This window comes from Tachyglossus aculeatus, chromosome 2, assembly GCF_015852505.1.
Source record: "Tachyglossus aculeatus isolate mTacAcu1 chromosome 2, mTacAcu1.pri, whole genome shotgun sequence".
Lineage (NCBI taxonomy): Eukaryota > Metazoa > Chordata > Mammalia > Monotremata > Tachyglossidae > Tachyglossus > Tachyglossus aculeatus.
The window spans coordinates 1,524,755-1,539,732 of NC_052067.1; the positions used below are offsets into that span (position 1 = coordinate 1,524,755).

At 57.2% G+C, this 14,978-nt stretch overlaps 1 protein-coding gene across 1 annotated transcript in view; it reads left to right on the forward strand.

Annotated features, from left to right (window-relative positions):
- Positions 1-3,869: 3,869 nt before the first annotated feature.
- Positions 3,870-14,978, forward strand: part of CASD1 (CAS1 domain containing 1) — a 37,146-nt gene continuing 26,037 nt past the window's right edge. The window contains exon 1 of the mRNA XM_038742410.1: positions 3,870-4,034. Within this exon, the coding sequence (XP_038598338.1) occupies positions 3,902-4,034 (133 nt within the window). The 5' untranslated portion in view covers positions 3,870-3,901. The remainder of the gene's footprint in view (positions 4,035-14,978) is intronic.

A 14,978-nucleotide genomic window follows, 5' to 3' on the forward strand; every position in this document is an offset into this window, starting at 1 on the left:
TGGCACCTGCCAAGGTTGTCATTTACATGCTTTTTGCTCCTTTGAGGAAGGAATGGGAGTGTAGGGAGAGATGGCTGGACCGTCTCTATATGCTGCTGATTTGTACTTCCCAAATGCTTAGTATAGTGCTCTGCACATAATAAGCACTCAATATATACGATTGAATGAATGAATGAACGGATTACTGGCAAACTGAGCCTTTGAGACTCCCAATTCCCTCCTTACAGTCCCAAAAGAGCCATGGAGCAGCAGTGACACCAGCCAAGCTTTCATTCCTATTTGGGCATGTGCTCAAATTCCTCCAAGGGAATTAAATATTGTATTAAAGTCAGTGGAAGTAGGAGCACAAATGGGTTGGGCCTAGGGCTGAGGCCTGGTGGGTGGGTGTGGTAGAGTCAATGGGTCACAGGGCCTGGTAGGGGTTCTGTCCAGCCTGCTGGGAATTTCTTGGATCTGCTTAGTACATGGGAAGTTCTTGGATCTGCTTAGTACATGGGAAGTTCTTGGATCTGCTTAGTACAGTGCTCTGCACACAGTAAGTGCTCAATAAATACGATTGATGATGATGATGATGGTCAGGGCCCTGGGGTTAGCGAGGCTGGAATCCAGCCCAGACAGCTGTGGGGAAGACAAGAGCTTCACCCCCACCACCACAGCTGGGAACCCTGGACCCCCACTTTCCAGGATTGGGAATTAGGGGCCCATGACTCCCTTTCTCTCACAGTTGGGAACCTGGGGGGAATCCCAGCCCCCGCCCCCACAGCTGGGAATCTGGGGGACTCTGGCCTCCTCTCACAGCTAGGAATCCTGGAGGCCCCGCCCCCCACCACTAAGGATCCAGATCCTCCTGACCCCTCCCCCAAGATAGGAATCCAGAGTACCCCCACTACCCCTCCAGCTGGGAATCTGGGGAAACCTCTCCCCCAAACTAGCGTTCCAGGGGACCCCCCACCCTCCCACCAGCTGGGAATCCAGGGAAACTCCTCCCCCAGGCTAGGAATCCGGGGGCTCCCGACCCCTCTCCCAAGCCAGAAATCCAAGGGACCCCCACCCCCCCTCCAGCTAGGAATAAGGGGAACCTCTCCCCCAAGCTGGGAATCCACGGGACCCCCAACCCCCTTCCAGTTGGGAATCCGGGGGAACATGTCTCTCAAGGCAGGAATCCAGTCCCCCCACGACTCCTCCTCCAAGCTGGGAATATAGGGGACCCCAGCCCTCCCCTCCATCTGGGAATCTGGGGGAACTTCTCCCCCAAGCTGGGAATCCAGGGGCCCCGACCCCTCCTCCAAACTAGAAATCCAGGGGATGCCCCCACCACCCCTTCCAGCAGGGAATCCGAGGTCACTTCTTCCCCAGGCTAGGAATCCAGGGTATCCCCGTCCCCCTCCAGCTGGGAATGCGGGGGAAACCTCTCCCCGAAGCCGGGAATCCAGGCTGCGCCCCGACCCCTCCCTCAACCTAGGCGTCCAGGGGATGCCCCCACCACCCCTTCCAGCAGGGAATCCGGGGTCACTTCTTCCCCAAGCTAGGAATCCAGGGTATCCCCGTCCCCCTCCAGCTGCGAATGCGGGGGAAACCTCTCCCCGAAGCCGGGAATCCAGGCCGCCCCCCCGACCCCTCCTCGCCCAGCTGGAACCCGGGAGCCCCGGGCCCGTGTCCAGAAGAGTCGGGATCCGGGGTCGAAGGCATCGTCCTCCCTTCCTCCCTCTGCCCTACCCCCTTCCCCTCCCCATAGCACTTATATATATGTGTGTACGTATTTATTACTCTAGTTTATTAATGATGTGTATAGAGCTCTATTTATTCTGATGGTATTGACACCTGTCTACTTGTTTTGTTGCCTGTCTCCCCCTTCTAGACCGTGAGCCCGTTGTTGGGTAGGGATCAGCTGTATATGTTGCCGATTTGTACTTCCCAAGCGCTTAGTCCAGTGCTCTGCGCACAGTAAGCGCTCAGTAAATACGATTGACTGACTGAATGAAGGTCGGGCCCGGCCCCGCCCCGTTCGGCCTCCGGCCCCGGGCAGGGCCCGCCTGCCCGGGGCCTCCCGTCAGTTGGCCTGCGGAGGGAAGGAGGGAGGCCCGCCTGGGTCCTCCCGTCGGATGGCCTGGGGTGGGTGGGAGGGAGGGAGGCCCACTGGGGAGGGAGGCCCGCCTGGGTCCTCCTGTGAGGTGGGTTGAGGAGGGCTGAGGAGGGAGGGAGGCCCGTCTGGGTCCACCCTTCAGCCGGACTGCGGGGAGAGGGAGGCCCACTGGGGAGGGAGGCCCACTGAGGAGGGAGGCCCAACTGGGTCCTCCCGTGAGGAGGGCTGCGGAGGGAGGAAAGGAGGCCCACTGGGAAGGGAGGCTCGCCTGGGTCCTCCTTTCAGCCGGCCTGCTTAGGGAGGGAGGAAAGGAGGCCCACTGGGGAGGGAGACCCGCCTGGGTCCTCCTGTCGGCCAGCCTGCTTAGGGAGGGAGGCCCACTGGGGAAGGAGGCCCGCGGAGGGAGGGAGGCCCACTGGGGAAGGAGGCCCGCGGAGGGAAGGAGGGAGGCCCACTGGGGAGAGAGACCCGCCTGGGTCCTCCAGTCAGCCGGCCTGCGGAGGGAGGGAGGGAGGGAGGGAGGCCCACTGGGGAAGGAGGCCCGCCTGGGTCCTCCCCTCGGCCGGCCGGAGGAGGGAGGCTCACTGGGGAAGGAGGCCCAACTGGGTCCTCCCGTGAGGAGGGAGGGAGGCCCGCCTGGGTCCTCCCCTCGGCCGGCCGGCGGAGGGAGAGAGGGAGGGAGGCTCACTGGGGAAGGAGGCCCAACTGGGTCCTCCCGTGAGGAGGGAGAGAGGCCCACTGGGGAGGGAGGCCCGCCTGGGTCCTCCCCTCGGCCGGCCGGCGGAGGGAGAGAGGGAGGGAGGCCCACTGGGGAGGGAGGCTCACGGGGGAAGGAGGCCCAACTGGGTCCTCCCGTGAGGGGGGAGGGAGGCCCTCTCGGGAGGGAGACCCGCCTGGGTCCTCCCCTCGGCCGGCCTGCGGAGGGAGGGAGGCCCGCCTGGGTCCTCCTGTCAGCCGGCCCGCGGAGGGAGGGAGGCGGGGGGACAGAGGCCCACTGGGGATGGAGGGAGGGAGGCCCAATTGGGTCCTCCCGTGAGGAAGGCTGCGGAGGGACAGAGGCCCACTGGGGAGAGAGGGAGGGAGGCCCAATTGGGTCCTCCCGTGAGGAAGGCTGCGGAGGGACAGAGGCCCACTGGGGAGAGAGGGAGGGAGGGAGGCCCAATTGGGTCCTCCCGTGAGGAAGGCTGCGGAGGGGCAGAGGCCCACTGGGGAGGGAGGGAGGGAGGGAGGCTGCGGAGGGACAGAGGCCCACTGGGGAGGGACGGAGGGAGGCCCAATTGGGTCCTCCCGTGAGGAGGGCTGAGCAGGGAGGGAAGGAGGCCCACTGGGGAGGGAGGCCCGGCTGGGTCCTCCCGTGAGGAGGGCTGAGCAGGGAGGGAAGGAGGCCCACTGGGGAGGGAGGGCCGAGCAGGGAGGGAAGGAGGCCCACTGGGGAGAGAGGCCCGCCTGGGTCCTCCCGTGAGGAGGGCTGAGCAGGGAGGGAAGGAGGGAGGGAGGGAGGCAGGCCCGGCTGGGTCCTCCCGTGAGGCGGCCTGCGGAGGCCCGGGCCCGCCTGGGTCCGCCGGCCGATGGCGCAGCCGGCGCGGAGCCCGAAGGGGAGGGAGAAGGGGGAGGAGGAGGAGGAGCTGAGCAAAGAGGGGGAGGAGGCGGAGGAGGCGGCGGCTGAGGGGTCGTCGAGCGGGGTGGTGGGTCCGGCGGGGGCGTCGGGCGGGGGCGTCCGTGTCGGCGGCGGGGTCGGGGCGCCTTTGTCGGCCGCTCCCCGCTGGGCCTGGCGGCTTAGGTGGGGCGGGGGGGGGGTGGTGTCATGGCGGAGCCAAGATGGCGGCGCTCGCCTACCACCTGGGCCGGCGCGAGATCAACCACTACTTCAACGTGAGGACCGCCAAGCTGCTCGCCCTGGCCGCCGCCCTGCTGCTCGCCGCCGGCCACGCCGCCTCCCGCCGCTACCGGGGTGAGACGGGGGGGGGGGGGTCCGGGGCCACACGGGGGCCCCGCCGACAGCGCCAGAGTCGTGAGGGGAGAAGGGCCGGGCTGACAGGGCAGGGGTGACAGGACCGCAGTCATGAGGGGGCCAGGGCCAGGGTGACAGGGGCAGGGGTGATGAGGGGTACAACAGGGAGTGATGAGGGGCACAGCAGGATGTGCTGACAGGACTGCAGTCATGAGGGATGCAGGGCCGGGGTGATGGGCAGGGGTGAAGAGGAGCACAGGGGGACGGGCTGACAGGACTGCAGTCATGAGGGGCACAGGGCCAGGGTGACAGGACAGCGGTGACGAAGGGCATGGGGGGACTTGGCTGACAGGACCGCAGTCATGGGGGGTTACAGGTCTGGGGTGACTGGGCAGTGGTAATGAGGGGCTATAGGGGGACGGGCTGACAGGACCGCAGTCATGAGGGGCACAGGGCCAGAGTGACAGGGCAGTGGTGAGGAGAGGCATAGGGGGATGGACTGACAGGGCCGCAGTCGTGAGGGGAACAGGGCAGGGGTGATGAGGGGCCCAGGGGGACAGGCTGACAGGACCGCAGTCGTGAGGGGCACAGGGCAGGGGTGACAGGGCAGGTGTGATGGGCATAGGGCCGGGGTGACGGCAGGGATGACGAGGGGTGCAGGGCCGGGGTGACAGGGCAGGGATGACGAGGGGCGCAGGGCCGGGGTGACAGGGCAGAGGTGACGAGGGGCACAGGGCCGGGGTGACAGGGCAGAGGTGACGAGGGGCGCAGGGCCGGGGTGACAGGGCAGAGGTGATGAGGGGCGCAGGGCCGGGGTGACAGGGCAGAGGTGATGAGGGGCGCAGGGCCGGGGTGACAGGGCAGAGGTGATGAGGGGCGCAGGGCCAGGGTGACAGGGCAGAGGTGATGAGGGGCGCAGGGCCGGGGTGACAGGGCAGAGGTGATGAGGGGCGCAGGGCCGGGGTGACAGGGCAGAGGTGATGAGGGGCGCAGGGCCGGGGTGGGTGACAGGGCAGAGGTGATGAGGGGCGCAGGGCCAGGGTGACAGGGCAGAGGTGATGAGGGGCGCAGGGCCGGGGTGGGTGACAGGGCAGAGGTGATGAGGGGCGCAGGGCCAGGGTGACAGGGCAGAGGTGATGAGGAGCGCAGGGCCAGGGTGACTGGGCGGAGGTGATGAGGGGCGCAGGGCCAGGGTGACAGGGCGGAGGTGATGAGGGGCGCAGGGCCGGGGTGACAGGGCAGAGGTGATGAGGGGCGCAGGGCCGGGGTGACAGGGCAGAGGTGATGAGGGGCGCAGGGCCGGGGTGGGTGACAGGGCGGAGGTGATGAGGGGCGCAGGGCCAGGGTGACCCGGCAGAGGTGATGAGGAGCGCAGGGCCAGGGTGACTGGGCGGAGGTGATGAGGGGCGCAGGGCCAGGGTGACAGGGCGGAGGTGATGAGGGGCGCAGGGCCAGGGTGACCCGGCAGAGGTGATGAGGAGCGCAGGGCCAGGGTGACAGGGTAGAGGTGATGAGGAGCGCAGGGCCAGGGTGACAGGGTAGAGGTGATGAGGGGCGCAGGGCCAGGGTGACAGGGTAGAGGTGATGAGGAGCGCAGGGCCAGGGTGACAGGGTAGAGGTGATGAGGGGCGCAGGGCCAGGGTGACAGGGCAGTGGTGAGGAGGGGCACAGGGGGACGGGCTGACAGGACTGCAGCCATGAGGGCCAAAGGCTGGGGTGACAGGGCAGTGGTAATGAGGAGCAGAGGGCCAGAGTGACAGAGCAGTGGTGATGAGGGGTGCGGGGTGGTAGGGCAGTTGTGATGAGGGGCACAGAAGGACGGGCTGACGGGGCGGCAGTCACGAGGGGTGCAAGGCCGGGATGACAGGACAGTGGTGATGAGAGGCAACAGGGCGGGATTCATGAGGGGCACAGGATGGCAGCGTGGCGGTGACTAGGGACATGGCCGGGGTGACAGGACAGTGGTGATGAGGGGCACAGGGGACAAAGTGATGGCAGCAGCCACAAGGAGCACAGGTGGCTGGATGGCAGTGATGAGGGCCACGGGGCTGTGGTGATGGCAGTGGTGATGAGGAAGGGGCTCGGGGGATGGGGTGACGGTGGCAGTTACAAGAGGTGCAGGAAGATGGGGTAGGGTTATGTGGGGAGAAGAAGGATGAGGTGACGGCGGCAGTCATGAGTGGCACAGGGTGGCAGCGACAAGGGGTGCAGGGGGATGAGGTGGCCGGGTGGCACTCACAGTGCGTTAATGACCAGGGTGGCAGGGTGGCAGCTCGGGTGCAGGGTGACAGGACAGCATTGATGAGAGGGATGGGGTGGCAGGGCAGCGGTGCTGAAGGACACAGGGTGTCAGTGATGAGGGGCATGGAGAGATGGGGTGACAGGGCGGTAGTGATGAGGGGTACAGGGGCAGCAGAGGTGAGGAACGTGAGGTAATCTGGCTCTGGGGGGTGGCCGAGAGGCAGTGTGCCCGGGCACTGGGGTGGGGAGGGTGGTACCCTGGGGGTGGAGGGACAGGGTGGGGAAATCAGTGTGGGGGCTGATAGATATTGGGGATGAGGGGTGAGAATAGCGGGCTGAGGTTGAAGGACAGCATATGGGGTAAGGGGGTAGGCTACCAGGGAGCCAGAATCGGGGTGAGTATGGTGATGATGGAGGTAGTATTTGTTAAGCACTTACTGTTTGTCAAGCACTAATCTAAGCACTGGGCTAGATACCAGCTAATCAGGTTTGACATAGTCCTATCCCAAAAGGGGCTCACAGTCTAAAAGAGGAGGGAGACCAGATTTCGAATCCCCATTTTACACACGAGGAGACTGAGGCACAGAAGAGTGAAGCAACTTGCCCGCCATCCTATCCCCTAAGGGGCTCACGGTCTATAGAGGAGGGAGACCGGATATAGAATCCCCGTTTTACAGACGAGGAGACTGAGGCACGGAAGAGTGAAGCCACGTGCCCAAGGTCACACAGCAGACAAGTGGTGGAGCCGGGATTAGAACTCAGGTCCTGTGACTCCTAGGCGTGGGTTTTTTTCATTAAGCCACACTGCTGGGGTGGATGATACATTGGGGTTTGAAGGCAGGACCTGGGAGTGGTATACTGAGGCCTCGGGATATGACTGGGGACACCGAGACCAGGGGCTGATATGGTCATCCCGTTGGACAGCGTCTTGGACCCCCCTAGGCCGATCTGAGGCGTCACCCTCGCTCCCGGTACCTTGGCAGAAGGTCGCGTCCCCTGTTGTGAACAGGAAATGCTGTACACACAGCTGACAGCTGTCCCCGGGGTGGCGGGGGGCCTTAGCTCAGGGGTTTTCAGATTCTAAAATTAAATGTAAGAGCCTTAAGAAAGTACCTTTAGATGAAGTCGGTTTTTCCGGGCTCCCAGTGATGGGTTAGAAGTTCGGCTAGCTTGGAAACCGAAATCTACCCCCTCAACTGTGTTGGGTCCAAACGTAACCCCGGAGGGGGCCGGCTAGATTAGTCCGTGACCCTAGGAGAGCTTGGACATTAGGATTTAGTCGCAGTCTGGTAAGTGACTAGACGAAGGTCATTTGGCCACTGCTGGCTGCGTGGTCAGGGCTGGTGGTCTTTTAGACTGTGAGCCCACTGTTGCGTAGGGACTGTCTCTATATGTTGCCAACTTGTACTTCCCAAGCGCTTAGTACAGTGCTCTGCACACAGTAAGCGCTCAATAAATACGATTGATTGATTGATTGGTCACCGCATGAAACCCTTTCAGACCAGGGCCAGAGCCCGACTTTGGGATGGTGGCGGGGGTCCCACCGGGGCTTTGGAACTTGGATTTATCCCACTCTGGGAGTCGATTCCCTGCCCGATTCCTTCTTTCCTCCAGCCACCTAACTACCACAGCTGCTTACCCTGGCGCAACCCAAGCCCGTCAGCGGACTGTACCACACCAGCCCGGAAGTTTTGTGTGCTTGTTGTGGGCAGGAAACGTGTCTGTAGACTCTTTTATGTTGTACTCTCCCAAGCGTTCAGTACAGTGCTCTGCACACGGTTCACACTCAATAAATACGATTGATTGAGCGTATGCAGTTGTGCTAGAAAAAGAAGCAGGGTGGATAAACTAGGCTTGGGAGTCAGAAGGGCCTGGGTTCTAATGCTGGCTCCGCCACTTGTCTGCCGTATGAGCTTGGGCAGATCGCTTCACTTCTCCATGCCTCAGTGATTTCATCTGTAAAATGGTGTTTAATAATAATAATAATGATGGCATTTATTAAGCGCTTACTATGTGCAAAGCACTGTTCTAAGCGCTGGGGAGGTTACAAGGTGATCAGGCTGTCCTGGGGGGACTCACAGTTTTAATCCCCATTTTACAGATGAGGTAACTGAGGCACAGAGAAGTTAAGTGAGTTGCCCAAAGTCACAGAGCCGACAACTGGCGGAGTCGGGATTCGAACCCATGACCTCTGACTCCAAAGCCCGTGCTCTTTCCACTGAGCCATGCTGCTTCCCACAGTTTAAGACTGAGCCCATGAGGGACGAGGACTGTGTCCAACCTGATTAGTTTGTACCGCCTCAGCACGTAGTGCAGTGCCTGGCATATAGTAAGCGCTTAACAAATACCATAAAAAAAAAGTTTGCAAAGGAAATGAACAGAGTTTTATAGTTTGAGGGGGAAAACGGTTAAGTGTGTTTGATTTTTGGATGGGAGTTGGGTGTAACTTCCTTCTCTGCCTCTTGATTCTCAGTCATTCATTGCGTTTTTTTTCAGCGCACTGCATTGGGTGCTTACTGTGCGCAGAGCTCTGTGCGAGGTGCCACACTGGAGGCTGGCTGAGGCCGAGCATGGTACTGGATGCCAGCTGGGCAGATCAGTGCTCTGGGTGTCAGCTGTGGCCTGGGAGCATCTGAGAGGGTGCGCAGTCCCTGCTCTCAAGGAGTTGGCAATCTTTATTCTCTTCTGTGGTCCCGAGTTGGGGATGCAGCTTATTGTCATTCTGAGAAAAAAGCACAAGCTTTTGAAGGGGGTTTTCAGCAGAGGGGATTTCAGCGCGGGGAGAAGATGAGAGGGGAGTGGGGAAACTCTGTAAATCATCTCTTTGCCGTTTAGGGTCACGTAAGTGCAATTTTCAGCACTTATTGCATTGAAATTTTCCCCCCGACATTTTAGACTTCATTCTTCCCTCTTTTAATGGTATTTGTTAAGCGCTACATGTCCAAGACTGAACTCCTTATCTTCCCTCCCGAACCCTGCCCTCTCCCTGACTTTCCATCACTGTTGACGGCACTTCCATCCTTCCCGTCTCACAAGCCCACAACCTTGGTGTCATCCTCAACTCACCCCTCACATCCAATCCGTCACCAAAACCTGCCGGTCTCACCTCCACAACATTGCCAAGATCCGCCCTCTCCTCTCCATCCAAACCGCTACCCTGCTCGTTCAATCGCTCATCCTATCCCGACTGGATTACCGCATCAGCCTCCTCTCCAATCTCCCATCCTCCTGTCTCTCCCCACTTCAATCCATACTTCATGCCGCTGCCCGGATGTTCTTTGTGCAGAAACTCTCTGGGCGTGTTACTCCCCTCCTCAAAAATCTCCAGTGGCTACTAGTCAACCTACGCATGAGGCAAAAACCCCTCACCCTGGGCTTCAAGGCTGTCCATCCCCTCGCCCCCTCCTACCTCACCTCCCTTCTCTCCTTCTCCAGCCCAGCCCGCACCCTCCACTCCTCTGCCGCTAATCTCCTCACTGTGCCTCGTTCTTGCCTGTCCTGCTGTCAGCCCCCGGCCCACGTCCTCCCCCTGGCCTGTAATGCCCTCCCTCCGCACTTCTGCCAAGCTAGCTCTCTTCCTCCCTTCAAAGCCCTACTGAGAGCTCACCTCCTCCAGGAGGCCTTCCCAGACTGAGCTCCCTCCTTCCTCTCCCCCTCCTCCCCCTCCCCATCCTCCCTGCCTTACCTCCTTCCCTTCCCCACAGCACCTGCATATATGTATATACGTTTGTATGTATTTATTACTCTATTTTATTTGTACATATTCTATTTATTTTATTTTGTTAATATGTTTTGTTTTGTTGCCTGTCTCCCCCGTCTAGACTGCGAGCCCGCTGTTGGGTAGGGACCGTCTCTATATGTTGCCAACTTGTACTTCCCAAGGGCTTAGTACAGTGCTCTGCACACAGTAAGCGCTCAATAAATATGATTGAATGAATGAATGAATATGTGTTAGGCACTGTACTGGAAACAAAGCCCTGCAGATGTTCCCTGGGCCATTCTGTCCTTATTTTAAAACCGTGTCTGGGACCCCTCAGTTTTAGGATCAGCCCCCCTCCCTCCCTCCCCACCCCTGAGAACACAGCACTGGGCCGGTTGGATGGTCTCAGTCAGTCTTTTTAAAGAAATGTCCTTTTGCCGTGAAGTGGTGAGAATTGGTGGAAATCGGGGAAGGGAAGTTTGGAAAAACCCCTCCGAGCAGGGGAACGAGGCCGAAAGCTGCAGTAGTGATGCCCCTGGCCTGTGGCTTTACAAAGGTGCAGGTGTCTCTGGGAGCTTTCCCCGTGGGGGGGCGGAGGGCAAAGGTCAAAGGTAAACGTGAGTCATCCCCTGGAAAGCTTGCCAGCTCCCTGCCCAGGAGATACCACTGACTGCTCCTCTCCCTGAGGCCTCCCACCATCCACTCCTTGTTTCGGGGGCAGGCCAGCTCACCACAGTGTTGGCCTCTTGGGGAGGAAAGAAGTAGAAAATTTCTAGCTCAACTGCTTGGGGTCCCACACTGTGCCGTGAACTAACTCCCTTTACTCATCTCCCCCTCCCAGCCCCACAGCACTTATGTCCATGTTTGTAATTTATTTATTTTTATTAATTTCTGTCTCCCCCTCTAGACTGTGAGCTCATTGTGGGCAGGGGATGTGTCTCTTTATTGGAAGTGCTTAATACAGTGCTCTGCACAAAGGAAGTGCTCAAAAAATCTGGCTGAATGAATGAGAGTCCCTTTCAGCGTTCTTGCTGAACGCCTCCTGTCCTGTCTCTCCTGTCCAGTTGGGCGTTTTGGTGACTCCTGAAGTCAAGTAGGGGCTGGGCACCCAGTGCCACCCTGGGCGGTGCCTGTTGCTCTCCAGGATTGGGCTCCTGCAGTCGTCTGGGGTGTGGCGTAGGGTGGATGTGTGACTTCCCGTCTCAGCCATACCCTGGGAGTTAGGGAGCGTTTTTCCAGCCTCACCTGTTCGTCCGCCGGGCCCAGGGCGTCAGCAGAGGCGGTTGTAGTCTTGGTCGTGACTCCGGTTAAGACGCGAGGGTTGCCACGCGGGTCTTCCGCAATGCGGGGGCCACCTGGACCATCCCCCTCCCCATGTTTGGGGAGAAGCGACTGGGCACAATCCTCAGTTGTAGGCCTCAGTTGGTCTGCCTGTGCCCGCTCCTGGGTCTCGACGGGCTTCTGGGGGGAGAGGTGGGGACATGGGCTCGGCCCTGGTTCAGCTGGCCGGGGGACAGAGTCAGTGTTGACAGCGTGTCGAGTGGGAACCGGTCTGTTTGGGTGTGGTGAACCAGAAAGCCAGGCAGCAGACGTTTTGGGGTGATCCCGTCCACACACCAAGCGGCTCTGGGCCTGGCCTGAGCCCCCATAGCTGGACTCAAGCCCCTGACCCTTCCTCACCAAGCTAATTCTCCCCTGTTCCATCTACCTGTTGCTGACTTGCTGTATCTGTATATACAGATACACAGCACAGCACCTGTATATATGTATATATGCTTGTACATATTTATTACTCTATTTATTTATTTATTTATTTATTTATTTATTTTACTTGTACATATCTGTTCTATTTATTTTATTTTGTTAGTACTAATAGTACTAATAGTACTCTATTTATTTATTTCTTTATTTATTTTACTTGTACATATCTGTTCTATTTATTTTATTTTGTTGGTATGTTTGGTTTTGTTCTCTGTCTCCCCCTTTTAGACTGTGAGCCCACTGTTGGGTAGGGACTGTCTCTCTATGTTGCCAACTTGCACTTCCCAAGCGCTTAGTACGGTGCTGTGCACACAGTAAGCGCTCAATAAATACGATTGATGATGATGATGATGATGATGTATCTCTGGAATGGCGTAGAGATTCCTCTCTCGAAGTTTCTGCCTTTGGGAGGATGTAATGATTTGAGGTTCTTTTGTTATTAGAGCTCAGAGGACCTGGGAGGAGGGATCATCTGGGGAGCGGCGGGGAGGTCAGAGAGGAGACTGATGCAGTAGTTGAGGTGCGATGGGATAAGTGCATGGGTCAATGTGGTAGTTGTTTGGATGGGGAGGAAAGGGTGGATTTTAGAGATGTCGTGAAGGTAGAACAGACGGGATTTGGTGACAGATGGAATATGTGGGTTGAATGAGAAAGGGGAGGGAGTTTCAGGCAAGAAACTAGACTTCTAGACTGTGAGCCCGTTGTTGGGTAGGGACCGTCTCTAAATGTTGCCAACTTGTACTTCCCAAGTGCTTAGCACAGTGCTCTGCATAAAGTAGGCACTCAGTAAATACGGTTGAATGAATGAATGAAAGAAACTGGATGTGGACTGAGGTCAGCAGTGAGATAGATGAGGTTGAGGTACATTAGAGAAGCAGCGTGGCTCAGTGGAAAAAGCCCGGGCTTTGGAGTCAGAGGTCATGGGTTCAAATCCCGGCTCCACCACTTGTCAACTGTGTGACTTTGGGCAAGTCACTTAACTTCCCTGGGCCTCAGTTCCCTCATCTGTAAAATGGGGATGAAGACTGTGAGCCCCACGTGGGACAACCTGATCACCTTGTAAATTCCCCAGCGCTTAGAACAGTGCTCTGCACATAGTAAGCACTTAATAAATGCCATTATTATTATTTAGATTGGCATTAGAGGAGCGAAGTGTGCGGGCTGGACTGTAGGAAGGAAGTCATCTAGGTAAGGTAGGAGTGGGCAAGGTGATTGAGTGCTTTAAAGTAAAAGGAGTTTCTGTTTGAGGCGGAGGTGGATGGGCGACTACCTCCAGGGTTCTCGAGGAGTCGGGTGACATGGACTGAACAGTTGTATAGAAAAATGAACCAGGCAGCAGAGTGAAGGGTGGCCAGGAGCGGGGAGAGGCACGGAGTCAGAGAGGAGGCTGATGCAGTAGTCGAGACAGGATAGGCTAAGTGCTTGGCTCAGTTTGGTAGCTGTTTGGATAATAATAACCATAATAATTATATATTATTTTATAATATACAATATAATATTATTATACAATATAACAATAATATATAATATAATAATATTATATTATATATAATACATGATTATTATTATTATCCCCTTCCTTTCTCATTCATTCATTCAATCGTATTTATTAAGCGCTTACTGTGTGCAGAGCACTGAACTAAGCGCTTTTCCAGGAGAGCACGGGCATGTACGCATTCCCGCCCCTCCCCTTTATGTCAGCTGGGAGGGCAACTGCCAAATTGCCCACGAATGTGGGAGCGCGGAGCTTGTACCTATTTACTATTCTGTTTATTTTAATGATGTGCATCTAGCTGTAATTCTATTTGTTCTGACGACCTGACACCTGTCCACATGTTTTGTTTTGTTCTCTGTCTCCCCCTTCTAGACTGTGAGCCCGCTGTTGGGTAGGGACCGTCTCTATATGTTGCAAATTTGTACTTCCCAAGCGCTTAGTACGGTGCTCTGCACACAGTAAGCGCTCAATAAATATGATTGAATGAATGAATGGATAATGATGGCATTTATTAAGCGCTTACTATGTGCAAAGCACTTTTCAAAGCGCTGGGGAGGTTACAAGGTGAGCAGGTTGTCCCACGTGGGGCTCACAGTCTTAATCCCCATTTTACAGGTGAGGGAACTGAGGCCCAGAGAAGTTAAGTGACTTGCCCAAAGTCACACAGCTAAGTGGCGGAGCTGGGATTTGAACCCATGACCTCTGACTCCAAAGCCCGTGCTCTTTCCACTGAGCCACGCTGCTGGATGGAGAGGAAAGGGTGGATTTTAGAGATGTTGTGAAGGTAGAACCGACAGGATTTGGTGATGGATTGAATGTGTAGGGTGCATGAGAACGATCATCATCATCATCATCATCAATCGTATTTATTGAGCGCTTACTGTGTGCAGAGCACTGTACTAAGTGCTTGGGAAGTACAAGTTGGCAACGTATAGAGACAGTCCCTACCCAATAGTGGGCTCACAGTCTAAAAGATGAGTTGAGGATACTGCCAAGGTTATGAGCTTGTGAGATGGAGGATGGTGGTACTGTCTACAGTGTTGGGAAAGTCAGAGGTAGGACACGGTGTGGGTGGGAAGATACGGATTTCTGTTTTGGGGCATGTTAAATTGGAGGTGTTGGCAGGGCATCCTTAAGAGAGCAGTGTGGCTCAGTGGAAAGAGTACGGGTTTGGGAGTCAGAGGTCATGGGTTCTAGTCCCACTCCACCACTTGTCTGCTGTGTGACTTTGGGGAAGTCACTTCACTTCTCTGTGCCTCAGTGACCTCATCTGTAAAATGGGGATTAAGACTGTGAGCCCCACGTGGGACAACCTAATCAGCTTGTATCCCCCCAGCGCCTAGAACAGTGCTTCGCACATAGTAAGTGCTTAACAAATACTATTATTATTATTATTATTATCCAAGGATAGATGTCCTGAAGGCAAGAGGAAATGCGAAAACGCAGAGAGATCAGGGCTGGGGAGATAGATTTGAGAATCATCCTTATAGAGGCAGTCAACCGGGTCTGGAGTGGGTCACCAACAGCGTCTAGACCTGCGGCTCCTCGAGGGTGGGTGGGCGTCGTGTCCAAATAAGAGATAATAGTAATGGCAGGGCTGGTTAAGCGCTTGCTATGGAAAGCAGCTTGACTGAGTGGATAGTGCACAGAGCCCGGGAGTCAGAAGGACCTGGGTTCTAATCCCGGTTCTGCCACATGTCTGCCGTGTGCCCTTGAGCGAGTCACTTCACTTCTCTGGGCCTCTGTT